Source organism: Sus scrofa, chromosome 15 (genome assembly GCF_054392235.1).
Source record: "Sus scrofa isolate SSC_HxYL_T2T_F1_AM1 chromosome 15, Sscrofa_HxYL_maternal_Yorkshire_Landrace_v2.0, whole genome shotgun sequence".
Taxonomy (NCBI): Eukaryota; Metazoa; Chordata; class Mammalia; order Artiodactyla; family Suidae; genus Sus; species Sus scrofa.
Genome location: NC_139397.1, coordinates 83,296,310 through 83,311,812, shown reverse-complemented (window position 1 = coordinate 83,311,812; position 15,503 = coordinate 83,296,310). Strand labels below are relative to the sequence as shown.

Genomic DNA, 15,503 nt, shown 5'->3' with positions numbered 1-15,503 from the left:
TACAGTGATAGATCCAGGTAAGGTGGTGCTGATATTTCACCAAATCACATAATTGTAACAGTGCTACAGTTTTACTGAGTTCCACTTGGGCACTAGTAAGCTGGTCGGAGTGGTAAAAAGCATTAAATCTAAAATTAAAGATACATAAAAACACTTCACTTTTTGCCCCTCAAAAATAGTAATTTACTAAAGCATTTATTGTTTGATTACTTAAAATTTCTGATGGCTAATTAGTCTAACTTACATGTGAGACAAAATTTTCAAAATGTATGCTTGAAACATTTTTCATCCAGAGTGAAAATATCAGGGCAGTATTATTGCCTAAGTTTCATACATTCTCAGTTGTTCCCCTGGAATCATTATTATTTAAGAAAAAAAATCAAACTGTCATCAAAGAAAACTTTTAAGTAAAAGTGGTTGATCATAATGTGGTATGTTCTAAACTAAGAAAGAGCTGTTTAGTCTGTTTAGAGTTTAGATTACCCACCATTCATGTTTAAGGTTTAAAAAAAACCAAGAGAACATTTCCCCATTTGACAAAACAAAACAAAACAAAACAAACCATAGAGTAGCAGAAAGCACTGTATTGATATCCATAAGTGTAGCTTAAGTATGAAAAAGCTAAATATTAAAAAAAAACTTAAAGTGTCTTGCCTTAAGATAAATGTGGAGGTAAAATACCTTTGGGAAATTAAATATGTATCCATAAGTTCAGTTAATCCTAAAATCATTTTTAAATGGCCTATAATTTTCAAAAGAATATAGATCTTTAATTAGTATGTTTCTGGAACATCCATATTAGCACAGTTCAGGTTATCCTTTGAAATTTCAGTAATCATAGCAAGGTAAAATGTGGTTAAATGCAAATGACTGTATGTATATATCTGTAAAGTACATATTTATATTTTTATGCTTAGGGGAAAAGGTTGCCCCACTCAACTGTAACAGAAGAAGATACTAATTCCTGGCATACTTGTCTCATATGAATGTAGCTATTAAATGATGACCTAGACCAATTCTTCTAATCACCACCATCTCTGATGTTGCAAAGGGGCACAACTAAAATGTAAGTAGCATATGAGCAAGGAGGCTACTCAATCCCTAACTCTATGGCACATCATATGGCACAGTTAACGTAGAAGCGCCGTCAATGTCTACTTACTATATATTCAGATATGGCAGCACGTCTGAGTTTTAAATGCTCGAAAAGTAATACACACGAGCTGCATATTACCAAGCTACATGGGTAAAAAGAATGTTAAGTATTACAAGGCTCTTTGCTTTATATTTTTTAAACTAAGTATCTAGACATGGCAAGAAATAAGTAAAAGCACAGGCTTCCCAGCTTTCAAATAGCTGATAGTGACACAGAATTTTTTTTGCAGTTTCCCTTTTTTCTGGAAAGTGGTTTGTGCTCAGTATTCTAACTTACAGAACAATTTGAATTCAGTATGGACATATGTGATGTTAAGGTTTCATTCTAGGCTACAAATTATCTGAACAGTATCCATTTTAAATCCTGCCTGCATTCATCACTGTAATAACAAAAGTTCTAAATATTTTTTCTTTGCATCATCTAATTATTATTATGAAGTTATCTTAGATGATACCTTACTTAGCATTGTACATTTCAAAATGCCTAATTTGCTAGGAAGATGATTTAAGACAAAAAAATATACATCTTTTAATATACATTTCAAAGTAATAAAACATCCATGGCTGAGTTTTAAAGTTTAAAAGAAAAATATGCTAACCTAAAAAGTATTGAATTTTACTCACTAGATTTAATTTACTAGGTTTTAATTTTTTTATTAATTCCTAGAAAAACTGCTACAAAGAAAACATATCATTTATGAGTCTGTCAAACAAAAAGACAAAAAGAACACCTCTGACAAATAGTATTTATTTTGTTTGTCCGGTTTAATAATGCCATATGATTACAAGTTAACTTGATTTGTACATTTTACATAAAGAAATCATCACAAATTAAATTTTGGGGTTAAAATGTGGGGGTGTTTTTTCTTTAATTACATTACAAAGACTTTAAACTTCAGTAATAAGCTTTACTTTCTTCCAGACTAAATGCTTTTTCTGGAAATAAACATATCACTTGGACTTTTTTTTTTTTTAAACTACTTTTTGTTTCTGAATGCATGCTTACATGGATCATACAAGCACAGTCTTTGAAATTACATTTAAAGTGGACCAAATTAAGTTTCCAATAGTATTGATGTCCCCTTGATGTAATTTAAAATATGTAAACTGCCACTCGAAGTAGAAGTGCAACACCTGACATTAATTGTTTGGCAGTCTTTTAGGCATGGGTGAATCACTGCACTGTTATTTGAACTGAAGCATCTCATAATATATATGTTAACAGATTTTGTATGATGCAAAACTTTATAGCAAGCTATTTGAATGTTTACTAAAAATTCTCAAAATGACACAGAAACATGTTTACTGTATAAATAAAAGCACTTAGACATTAAGAGTGTACATTTTTCCATAATTTACATCATCATAAGAAAACTGGGGCATGGGTTAACCAGTACAAACTCCCACACTATATTCATATCCTAGTCATATTCATTATAAAATTATTTAATTTTTACTTTGGTAATGGATGTCTGTTTACATCAGTTATTTTAAAAGCATCAAAAATGTGAATTGCATTTCAGTATAAAAATTCTAGTAAAAAATTCTAGTAAAATATTCTGTATGGTTAATGTGTATATAAATTTATCCATCTGATGTAAAATGCAAAAGAACTGTCAGACAATTGGGTTGATTTGGCGTGGAACATTAGTTTTCTTAAGAGAAAGGGTTCTGTGGTCAAAAAAGTTTGGAAAGAATTGGGTTAAATAAAATTAAACAAGATTTAAGGTACCTTCGGCTTTACTAAGCTCCCAGAGGAACGTAAGACTTTGCCAAATACGTTTGGTCATAGAGACACCTCCTCCATAGGAACACCTCTGCAAAAGGACGAGTTAGAGAATATAAAGAGTTTTGATACAAAGTATCATTTGGCAAAACTTATATGAATCACAAGCCATTTTTAAACAAGTTTCACCTCAACTATGAGTCTCCAAATAAGGAAAATTATAACTGACCTCAGACTAGTACAGTAATTCAACCACCTATACAAATTCCATGCTGCTGAATCATATCATCACCCTTATTCAACCTAAGTGATATACAGTGTGTTTATCTTTTATGGCTCAGTTAACATCCTCCTGCATTATCAAATGTATGTTCATGAAAAAAATTAACAGCCATAGGATGAAATTACCTGGATTATTTAGCCACGAATTTTTATAAAGCTGACTGAATATGACAGCTATTTATATAAAATTATCAATATTGACATGAATATATATTATTTCCTTTCTAGGATTTCTTAAAGTTGATTTAAAATTTGGTACGTTTATAAAGTTTTTTTCCAAGATACTGCCATTCATCCTCCCTTTTATGAAACAGTTTACTATATATTAATTTGGTCACCAGCTATATCAATTTATATTCACCTTCAAGCTAGAAGATATTCCGTTAAAGTGTTAGAAGAATAAGTGGTTTATTAAATCTTCATTGAGAAAGGCTCAGAGGTGTTTGCCAAGAAAGGGGCTGGATTAATTACAACAGTTTATGGCAGGAATCTTAAATGCTAAGAACATAGTGACTCCACTTTGCAATTTTCACAGTAACTCAGAAATGCCACTGTGCTGCCTCCATGGCCCAGGACCCACATTACACTTCTTGGTAAAAACTTACTGGTAAAGACTTACTGCTTACTAATGCCAAAAATCACCCACTAATGCTGTCAAGAAAGTCAAACTTCTAATTTCTGAACATTTAAACAAACACATCAAGATTACTTGATTTTTTTTAAACTTTGTAAACAATTTAGTTTAATAAAAGAATAAATATTGACATTTCATTAAAAATATATGGTTTCCAAAAACTCTAGATTAGGAGAAAGATGCCATTTTAGGTTATCTATAAAGCACAGAGAGAAAAAGTTACATTTAATAAGAATTTTTTCCACAGAAGACAATAAAACAGTGAAGAAAAATATATATTGCAAAAAATTTTTAAAAGCAAAAGCAATGCCACCTGTAGTTTTATTTCACCATAGATTAATTCATGGTTCACCTAAGGTGGTTTAAGATAAAATTTTAGGAACTACAATTTTCTTGTTCACAAAGGCAATGAGTGTCTGTTCTCTGATTATGTGCTCAAAGAACAAACCCTATTACAAATATGATATGGCACAAAATTTAGTTTTCCCCTCTGGCTTACTGTCAAACACCAAAAACCACAAACAAAATTTCAAAGTATAATTTGTAACCTTCAGGTAAGTATAAATTAGTTTATTTAGGCTTTCATCATTTGGCTTCTTATGTAACCTATGTTGTAATTAAGAAAGAAAAATTAAAGCTAACAGGTTTTATATCATTTAATCATGTACCAATATTTATTATGCAGATATCTGTAAAGTTATAACATTACTAAAGTTATAACATTATTAAAAATTATAACATTATTAAAAGTTATAACATTACTCAAATACAAAAAGCATCTTTTATATTGCTTTGCAATGTGAGCTAAAGTAGAAACACATGGAAAGAGAAGAGATTTAACAGGAATATGGGAAAACCTCAAAAGCTTAAATTCAAAGTAGTCCAGTTCATTTCTTCCAAGCAAGAGAAAATTCACAGTATTTCTTTAGTTTTCAAATTCTTGACATTCAAATTGTCATAGTGCCCTGTAAAAACTAATACATAAGGAAAATCACTAGCTGGTAACAACAAAATGGTTTTGGTCCTGATTAATCATATATTATAGAAAAATTTTCACAAGGAGAGAAATTTTTTGAGTTTCCAGGATTATAACTCATACCAGTATGTACTGATAAGGTTAAGTTTGACCCTAAGGCTTCTACATAAACAAAAACAAAACAAAACCCTTAAATATTGAGGCACATGTGAAATATAACCTTTCCTATAGTTTCAATTTAAAAAAAAAAACCTGTAATCAGATTAATAGCAACCATTTAAAACAAGAAATAAACAGATCCTTTATCTATCATAGATGAACATTTCTTATCACTCTTAGGAGAAAGATCATAAGTAAATTAGTCTTTATAAAAAATAATGGTGGGGAGTTCCCATTGTGGCTCAACAGATTAAGAAACCGACACTGTCTCTGAGAATGAGAGTTCAATTCCTGGCCTCACTCGGTGAGTTAAGGATTTAGCATTTCTACAAGCTGTGGTACAGGTAGCAGATATGGCTCAGATCCCAAGTTGCTGTGGCTGTGGCATAGGCCTCGGATTCGACCACTAGCTCAGGAACTTCCAAATGCCACAGGTATGGCCATAAAAAGAAAAACAGAAATAATAATGGTAGTTTTGCTTTAAAAATGATTTGAGGAGTTCCCGTTGTGGCGCAGTGGTTAACGAATCCGACTAGGAACCATGAGGTTGCGGGTTCGATCCCTGCCCTTGCTCAGTGGGTTAACGATCCGGCGTTGCCGTGAGCTGTGGTGTAGGTTGCAGACACGGCTCGGATCCCGCCTTGCTGTGGCTCTGGCGTAGGCCGGTGGCTACAGCTCCGATTGGACCCCTAGCCTGGGAACCTCCATATGCCGCGGGAGCGGCCCAAGAAATAGCAACAATAACAACAACAACAACAAAAAGACAAAAGACAAAAAAAAAAAAAAAAAAAAAAAAAATAAAAATGATTTGAGACAAACGGCCAAAAGCCTGTCATAAAGTTTAAAAGTATTTCTATGTTTAATATAGAATTAATATAATTCAAATTGGAATTTGCATAACTATTCAATCTTACATTTGCATTAAGCTGAAAAATACAGAAAAAGAATGTGCCTCTACAATATATTTTGAGCATTGATATCAGATTTAAATTGTTTTGATAGCTATAAACATATATAGAACACAGATAAATATCAAAAGTGTTACACAAAATACTCACATCATCATATGAGAAATTCACCATCCCTTGTTGCAAGTGGTCTCTTCTCCTAAAAAAATCTTTAAACAAATTAATTTTTGTTATTTAAAATCTATAGTTTTAAATACTTGGTGTCCCCAGATAAACTGAAAAATTTATACTCAACTAAATCTTACATGATTTATGTCCCAGGAAACTGAGATAGGAAGAAAACTTCTCAAAACAATTTTTCACTATTTATACTCTCACATTTTTAAAGCCTTAAAATGCTGATTAGATTTAATGGTGAATAAAGAAGGAAAACACATTATCAACTTCATAAAGAAAATAAGGGAGAAGGATTGAAATGGTGCTTAGTTTTCCTCTCTGGCTTACTGTCAAACACCAAAAACCACAAACAAAATTTCAAAGTATAATTTGTAACCTTCAGGTAAGTATAAATTAGTTTATTTAGGCTTTCATCATTTGGCTTCTTATGTAACCTATGTTGTAATTAAGAAAGAAAAATTAAAGCTAACAGGTTTTATATCATTTAATCATGTACCAATATTTATTAGCAGATATCTATAAAGTTATAACATTACTAAAATTATATTGAAAACACAACCATTCAAAATATATGGGAAGCCACAAAAGCAGTGCTTAGAGGGAAATTCATAGTGATACAGGCCTTCCTCAAAAAAGAAAAAAAAAATCTCAAATCGACAACTTAACCTACCACCTTAAAAAAAAATATTAGAAAAAGAACAAACAAAACCTAAAGTCAGCAGAAGGAAGGGAATCAAAGATCAGAGAGGAAATCAATAAAAATAGTGATTCAAAAAACAATAGGAAAAAAATCAATAAAATCAAGAGCTGGTTCTTTGAAAGGGTAAACAAAATTGACAAACCTCTGGGCAGACTCACCAAAAAGAGGAGAGAAATAACTCAAAATAAGACATGAAGAAGGAGAAAGCTCAATGGATACTGGAGAAATACAAAAACCATAAGAGAATATCATGAAAAATTACATGACAACAAATATGACAATCTAGAAGAAATGGACAACTTTCTAGAGACTGACAGCCTGCCAAAACCAAATCAAGAAGAAACAGATCAACCAACTGAACAGACTGATCACTACAAATGAAATTGAATACATAGTAAAAAAAACACTCCCTACAAAAAATTTATATACAGGACCAGATGGCTTCAAAGGAGAATTCTACCAAACACAAAGAACATACACCCATCCTTCTTAAACTTTTCCAAAAGGCTGAGGAATAAGGAACACTCCCAGACATTCTAACACCAAAACCAGATAAAGATACTACCAAGAAAGAAAATTATAGGCCAATAACTTTGATGAATATAGATGCAAAAATTCTCAACAAAATTTTATTCAACCGAATCCAACAACATATAAAAAAGATCATACTCCATGACCAAGTAGGATTCATCCCCAGTTCATGAGGACGGTTCAACATGTGCAAATCAGTCAATGTCAAACACATTAGCAAAAGAAAAGCCAAAAACCTTGATCATGTCAATAGATGAAGAAAACGCATTTAACAAAGTCAAACATCCATTCATGATAACAACTCTTACCAAAGTGGGTATAGAGGTAGTGGTTATAGAGGGAACATACTTTAACATAATCAAGGTCATTTATGACAAACCAATAACAAATATAATGCCCAATGGGGAAAAGCTGAAAGCCTTCCTGTGAAGACTTGGAACAAGACAAGGACACCCATTCTCACTACTTTTATTCAACACAGTATTGGAAGTCCTAACCAGAACAATCAAACAAAATAAATAAAAGGTATCCAAATTGGAAAAGAAGAGATAAAATTGCCCCTTATGTAGATGACATGATACTATATACAGAAAACCCTAAGGACTCCCCACAAAAACTATGGGGAGTCCTTTGAACTGATCAATGAATTCAGCAAAGTAGCAAGATACAAGATTAAAATTCAGAAATTGGTTACATATCTGTATACTAACAATGAAATATTAGAAAAGGAATATAAAAATGCAATACCTTTTAAAATCACACACACACAAAATTAAATAGGAATAAACTAAGGAGATAAAAAGACATATGCTGAGAACTATAAAACATTAATCAAGGAAATTAAAGAGATTTCTTTTTTTTTGTCTTTTTAGGGCCACATTCACAGCACATGGAGGTTCCCAGGCTAGGAGTCTAATCGGAGCTACAGTGCCGGCCTACGCCAAAGCCACAGCAATGCCAGATCTGAGCCGCATCTGTGACCTACACCACAGCTCACGGAAACACCAGATCCTTGATCCACTGAGCAAGGCTAGGGATCAAACCCACAACCCCAGGGTCCCCAGTCAATTTGTTTCTGCTGTGCCACAACGGGAACTCCTAAAGAGATTCAAAGAAATGGAAAGATACTCCACACTCCTGGATTGGAAGAATATTCTAAAAATAGCCATACTACCCAAAGCGATCTACAGATTCAATGCAATCCCCATTAAATTACCCATGACATTTTTCACAGAACTAGAGTAAATAATCCAAAAATTTATATGGAAACATAAAAGACCCACAATTGCCAAAACAATCCTGGGAAAAAAACAAAAAACAAACAAACAAAAAAGCAGGAGGCATGACTCTCCCAGACTTGAGGAAATATTACAAAGCCAAAGTAATCAAGACAGCATGGTACTAGTAAGAAAACATACATACCAACAGAACAGAATAGAGAACCCAGGAATAAACCCAGACACCCACGGTCAATTAATCTTTGACGAAGAAGGTAAAATGCAAAATGGGAAAAAGACCATCTTTTTAGCAAGTGATGATGAGAAAAATGGACAGCTGCATGTAAAGCAATGAAACTGGAACATACTCTCATACCATTCACAAAAATAAACTCAAAATGGCTTGAAGACAAACATACAAAAGATACCATAAAACTCCTAGAAGAAAACATAGGCCAAAACATTCTCTGACATCAACCTTGCAAATGTTTTCCTCAGGTCATTATCCCAAGGCAAAAGAAATAAAAGCAAATGGGCCTAATCAAACTGACAAGCTTTTGTGCAGCAAAGGAAACCATGAAAAAAAACAAAGAGACAACCTACAGAATGGGAGAAAATAGTTGCAAACAATTCAACTGATAAGCGTTTAATCTCTAAAATATACAAACAATTTACACAACAGCAAAAAGCCAACAACCCAATTGAAAAATGGGCAGAAGACCTGAATAGACATTTCTCCAAAGAAGATATACAGATGGCTAACAGGCACATGAAAAAATGCTCAATATCACTACCTATCAAAGAAATGAAAATCAAAACTACTATGAGGTACCATCTCACACCAGTCAGAATGGCCATTGTTAACATGTCAATTAATAACAAATGCTGAAGAGCATGTGGAAAAAGGGAACCCTCCTGCACTATTGGTGGCAATGTAAATTGGTATAACCACTACGGAAAACAGTACAGAGGTATCTCAGAAAACTAAATATAGAACTACCATATGACCAGCAATCCCACTCTTGGGCATATATCCAGACAAAACTTTCATGGAAAAAGATACATGCACCCATACATTCATTGCAGCACTATTCACAATGGCTAAGACATGGGAACAACCTAAATGTCCATCGACAGAAGACTGGATTAGGAAGATGTGGTAAATAGACACAATGGAATACTGCTCAGCCATAAAAAAGAACAAAATAATGCCATTTGCAGCAACATAGATGGAACTAGAGACTCTCATACTGAGTGAAATAAGTCAGAAAGAGAAAGACAAATACCATATGATATCACTTATATCTGGAATCTAATATACGGCACAAATGAACCTTTCCACAGAAAAACTCATGGACTTGCAGAACAAACTTGTGGTTGCCAAGGGGGAAGAAGTGAGATGGACTGGAACTTTGGGGTTAATAGATGCGAACTAGTGCATTCGGAGTAGATAAGCAATGATATCTTACTGTATAGCACAGGGAAATATATCTAGTCACTTGCAATGGAACATGATTGAAAATAATGTGAGAAAAAAATATATATGTGTGTGTGTATGACTGGGTCATTTTGCTGTACAGTAGAAACTGACAGGAACACTGTACATTAATTATAATGGGAAAAATAAAAATCTTAAAATAAAAAAAAAGAAAATGAGGGACATCATTCAAGGAAAAAAGTACATAATACTATAGCAACAAATGGTCCATACCTGTCAATGCTCGAAGCTTCACACAGCAAGCAACATAATCATCAAAGAAGATTCTGCCATTCTTGCTATAACGTTTAACAATAGCAGTTAATGTTTGAGGACTCAGCCTATAACCTAAAAACAGGGATTGCGAGATTAAACTTCTAAAATTAAACATCATAAGAATAGCATGACAAACAATGTGTTTTTGTTTTTGGGGGTTTTTTTGTCTTTTGTCTTTTTAGGGCCGCACCTGCGACATATGGAGGTTCCCAGGCTAGGGGTCTAATCAGAGCTGTTGCTGACGGCCTACACCAGAGCCACAGCAACACCAGACCCGAGCTGTGTCTGTGACCTACACCACAGCTCATGACAATGCTAGATCCTTAACCCACTGAGGCCAGGGATCGAACCCACAACCTCATGGTTCCTAGTCAGACTCGTTTCCACTGCACCAAGATGGGAACTCCCAAACAATGCATTCTTGTTAGTAAAGTTATAAGACAAATTAACTTTTAAAATCCATTACACAAAACTATGTTAGAAACAAAACACATTCCTGTTGATCAAAAGTTTTATTACTAATAGTGAAATGGTACATAAATATCACAATTCTAGCTGTGTAACAAAGTCAAAGCTAAGAAAAAAATTATCTTTCATGTTTTTTTTGTTTTTTACTTTTTAGGGCTGTACCTGTGACATATGGAGGTTCCCAGGCTAGGGGTCCAATCAGAGCTTCAACTGCAGGCCTACACCACAGCCACAGCACATGGGATCCGAGCCACGTCTGCAACCTACACCACAGCTCATGGAAATGCCAGATCCTTAACCCACTGAGCAAGGCCAGGGACTGAACTCGCATCCTCATGGATAGTAGTCAGATTAATTTCCGCTGAGCCATGACAAGAACTCCTTGTCTTTTTAAAATGTAATTTGATTTTGAAATAATGTCTAGTGTGTCACAGGTTCTAATGCATCAATATTTCGACCCTGTAATTTTATAGTTCTTTAAAGAATATCAAAACAAAGATTACTAATGATCCTTGCTATCATTCAAATCCTATATTTCTCACTGATTATAAGATACTTGAAAGCAATATATTCCAAGAAAATTTAAGGATCATCATGGTTACTCAGAGGAGGAAGAAATAAGAAAAACTTATTCCATTTTGTCCTAGAAACTTACTCTGTTACTTCATAGATTTTCATCTTAACCACAGCCTTCTCACTACCTTCCTTAGTTCTTTACAGTCTAGGCCCATGGGCTCCAAAAGTTCTTGATTGTGTTCTTCCATCAGAAAAAGTTTTTGGATCATTCACTCCCATTATATGTGTATTAATTTGGTTTTAAATTCTATTCATTTTATTACTATTTATTTACATTTAAAAATATAAAAACTGAAACTTAAAAATGGAGTAAAATTAGAAATATAAATAATATATTCTACTTGCTGCACCCCTACAAAAGGTCCTATGGATTTAATGAGATATGTACACTTTACTGTGAAGAAAGCTAGCCTAGACTTATAGTCTTTATATATTACTGGATTAGTAGACTTGGACAAAAGACATTAATCCACTCAAAGCGAAAAACAAACAAATGCAACAGAAGATAATGCATTGCATAACTATAATGAAAATTAAATAAAAGGAAAGGTATAAATTAATAGGAAAAAAATATACAAGCTAATGTAATTATATGCAAATAAACTGAGCTTCCTATGAAAGAGTTACAATCTGGGTGTGGGTACTGATAAAATTTATAAGATTTTCCATAGTGTTTTCAGCAAAATAATTTGAATATCTTAAAATATACATGAAGACATTTAAATTTGAATAACATAGAATATCTCTTTATTACACTCAACTGCCTATGTGAACTCTTAGGTGGTTTTCTTTTTTGCAAAAGGTAATATTAATTTTCCAGCACTGTGCTGAATTAAGAACCAAGTTTAATTCATTAGGTGTGAAGACTCTATACTTGAATTATACATGTTTATATGGCCAGGCTTATCCCTAAAATGACCCATCTATTACACAACAAAAGTAATCATGGCTTTCACTTTAAATTGGAATTTGATATATTTTGCATTTGGTTCTTATTTCTGAAAGTTAAAACCTTTCAAAAAGTTTTATTACAAATACAACTTGTTTGGAAATGAGTATATATAAAATCACAGGATAAGTGAGTAAATATATATAGTACAATTAAGAAATCCACTTAAAACTGCATTAACTGTAAGTTAAACATCATTTATATTATTTTTGGGAGAAAGGAGACTGAGAACTTTAGCTTATCAGAAAAATGATAAAATAAAGTTACATTTAAGATATTTTAAAATTAGACTTGCTACTTTGAGGGGTTTTTTTTGATAGCTACTGAGTGTTCTATACTACGTTAAATAAAGAACCCCCCCAAAAAAAAATTTCTACTGCTACAAAGCTAGACTATTAATGTGGAGACCCATAACTGAGAAAAGCCTTTGCTGTCAAATTACAGATCTTACCAAGTTACAAAAGTATACAATGTAAATGGTAAGTGAGTATAATTAGAATAAATTTACACATACTAAAAAGAGGAAATTCAGAAATTGTTTTATCAACCATAATGTATGGAAGATCATCTTTTGAAAAACTCATAAATAGGATGGTTTTTTTAAAGGTCTTTAATCAGAATGTATCTACAAATTGAAATCAAATTGGGAAACAGCTGGTGAAATAAGATACCTCTTTATTACTTAGTAAAATTAAACAATTAAGATTCATCTGGAGTTCCTGACACAGCTCAGTGGTTAATGAATCCAACTAGGAACCATGAAGTTGTGGGTTCAATCCCTGGACTTGCTCAGGGGGTTAAGGATCCAGCATTGCCATGAGCTGTGGTGTAGGCTGCAGACACGACTCGGATCCCCCGTTGCTGTGGCTCTGGTGTAGGCCAGCGGCTACAGCTCTGATTCGACCTCTAGCCTGGGAACCTCCATATGCCATGGGAACGGCCCAAGGAATGGCAAAAAGACACACACACACAAAAAAAAAATTAAGATTCATCTGATCAAAGGTAACCTGGATAGATTCTAAAGAATTTTAATATTCCTTAGCAACATGGATAGACCTAGAAATTATCATACTAAGTGAAGTCAGCCATACAATGAAATGCTTTCACTGACATGTGGAATCTGAAAAAAGGACAGACTGAACTTTGCAGAACAGATGCTGACTCACAGACACTGAAAAACTTATGGTCTCTGGAGGAGACAGTTTGGGGGGTAGGGGGATGTGCTTGGGTTATGGGAAGGAAATCCTGTGAAACTGGATTGTTATGATCATTATACAACTACAGATGTGATAAAATGAGTGATAAAAAAAGATATTTCCATATAAAAAATAATTTTAATATTCTTACCCATAGCAGCAATGGCTTGATTCAATTCATGATGCTCTACTGTGCCACTTCTATCATGATCAATGTTTATGAAGTTTTGCTTCCAGGCATTAATTACTGCCAAAAGTTCTTTGAATTCATTAAATCCCATTTTTCCTGTGCAATCTCTCTGATAGTTTTATTAACAAAAATAAATTTTGATACCAAAGATAATTTACCTGATCCCAAATTTCAAATAATTGACTAAAAACCTGTAAGTATGCTTCTGTAAGAACTAGCCAAATTTAGCATATAGATTTCTGTGTAAAAATGGAAAAGAATAAAATTCAACAGGATTTTACAAAGTATTTAAACCTCCTAGTCTATTATGATCATCTACATCTAATAATTGCCTTAATATTTGGAAAGTGATTATTCTATATTCTAGTAGTTTCTATTTTTATTCAAGGATACATCCAACATGGCAATCATAATTCTGCAGGTTTCCAAGCTGAAAGCTACAAAACATTATTTGTATTAAGTTCTGCCCAATTTATGTAAAGTTCTAACAATTTCTATTTTCCAAACAAAACACTTAAAAATTGCCAAAAACTCACAATCACTCAATGAATAAACTGAATGTTAGGCATGCATAGTTAAAATAAAATAGACTAAAATAAAAATTACTACCTTCATACTACTCACACTTAGTAAAGGGATTTGGGTAATTAAATAAGCAATTATAAAATAACTGAAAACTAACGTTAAAAGGAAAAAGGAGGACTTCAGTCTTCCTCACACAAATGCCAAAGTGAGTTTAAATAGAAGTTGTCATGTACTGAGATCATAAAACTTGAAAGACTTAAGAGATTTGGTTAAAACTTGGGGTATATGTGAAGGAGAGGCATACAATGACTTCAGAAAGGCAGATGAGGACCAGGTCACAAAAGTCTTGAATGCCACCCTAAAGTTTTGGATCAATGGCTGTCACTGTAGGACTTTAAGAAGCAGTGGGGGAGTTCCCGTCATGGCTCAGTGGTTAACGAATTCGGCTAGGAACCATGAGGTTGCAGGTTTGATCCCTGGCCTTGCTCAGTGGGTTAAGGATCCAGCATTGCTGTGAGCTGTGGTGCAGGTTGCAGACGCAGCTCGGATCCCACGTTTCTGTGGCTCTGGCGTAGGCCGGCAGCTGGGATTCAACCCCTAGCGTGGGAACTTCCATATGCCACAGGAGCGGCCCTAGAAAAGGCAAAAGGACAAAAAAAGAAAAAAAGAAGCAGTGGGGCAATCCTAACGTTTTCATTTCAGAAACATTAGTTGACAAAGAATATAGAGTAAAGTAAAATGAATCTGAATGTAGGTAAATCATGTGGTAATTTATTGCAATCAAGTAAGAAAAAGATGAATTTTAGAACTGAAGCAATTGCTTTGTTTTTGGGGGGGAGAAAGGAAGAAGAAATATGGATAATAAGGTTGCAGAGTGGAATCAAGACAGTGGAGGAATAAAATGTGGCATTCACCTTCTTCCACAACACATCAAAACAACCCACCTACATAATAAGCGATTGCCACAAAACATCTACTGAACACTGGCAGAAGATCCTAAATCTCCAAAAAGGGCAAGAAACCCTCCACATAATTTGGTAGAACAAAAAGAAAAGAGAGAGAGAGGGGGGAAAAAGGTATCACGACAGGACCAGCACTCCTAAGAGGGAACTGTGAAAGAGGAAAGGAATCTGCTCCCTAGGAGCCCACCTAACTGACAGGGAGATCAGCCGGGATGGAGGAAGAACCTCAAAGCCTTGGAGAAAAGCACAGCAGCCAGACTGAGGAGGGCAAAGAAGAGAGACAGCTACACAGACCACTGATACCACCACCTGGGCACCACACTTTGAAACCCTCAGTGGGGACTGGGTGCTGAGACTCAGGCCTTGGAGGTCAATTCCAGATAGAGGAGTAGGGTTGGCTGTGTGGAGACAACCTGAAG

The 15,503-nt window shown here is 34.0% G+C and overlaps 2 protein-coding genes across 9 annotated transcripts in view; one reads left to right on the top strand and one right to left on the bottom strand.

Annotated features, from left to right (window-relative positions):
• Window positions 1-2,489, top strand: part of KCNH7 (potassium voltage-gated channel subfamily H member 7) — a 501,977-nt gene extending 499,488 nt beyond the window's left edge. For all 4 annotated transcript variants that reach the window (XR_014830513.1, XR_014830512.1, XM_085001285.1 and 1 more), the window contains one exon: window positions 918-2,489. The gene's annotated coding sequence lies outside the window, so the exon portion shown is untranslated. The remainder of the gene's footprint in view (window positions 1-917) is intronic.
• GCA (grancalcin) overlaps window positions 1,890-15,503 on the bottom strand; it is a 38,824-nt gene continuing 25,210 nt past the window's right edge. For 2 of the 5 annotated variants that reach the window (XM_021075773.2, XM_085001289.1), the window contains exons 4-8: window positions 13,991-14,034; window positions 13,559-13,706; window positions 10,177-10,290; window positions 5,991-6,049; window positions 1,890-4,771 (exon numbers count right to left, since the gene is read on the bottom strand). In XM_021075773.2, coding sequence (XP_020931432.1) covers window positions 4,745-4,771; window positions 5,991-6,049; window positions 10,177-10,290; window positions 13,559-13,706; window positions 13,991-14,034 — 392 coding nt within the window. In that variant the 3' untranslated portion in view covers window positions 1,890-4,744. The remainder of the gene's footprint in view (window positions 4,772-5,990; window positions 6,050-10,176; window positions 10,291-13,558; window positions 13,707-13,990; window positions 14,035-15,503) is intronic. The other 3 variants (XM_085001290.1, XM_085001291.1, XM_085001292.1) reach the window with 2 other exon arrangements.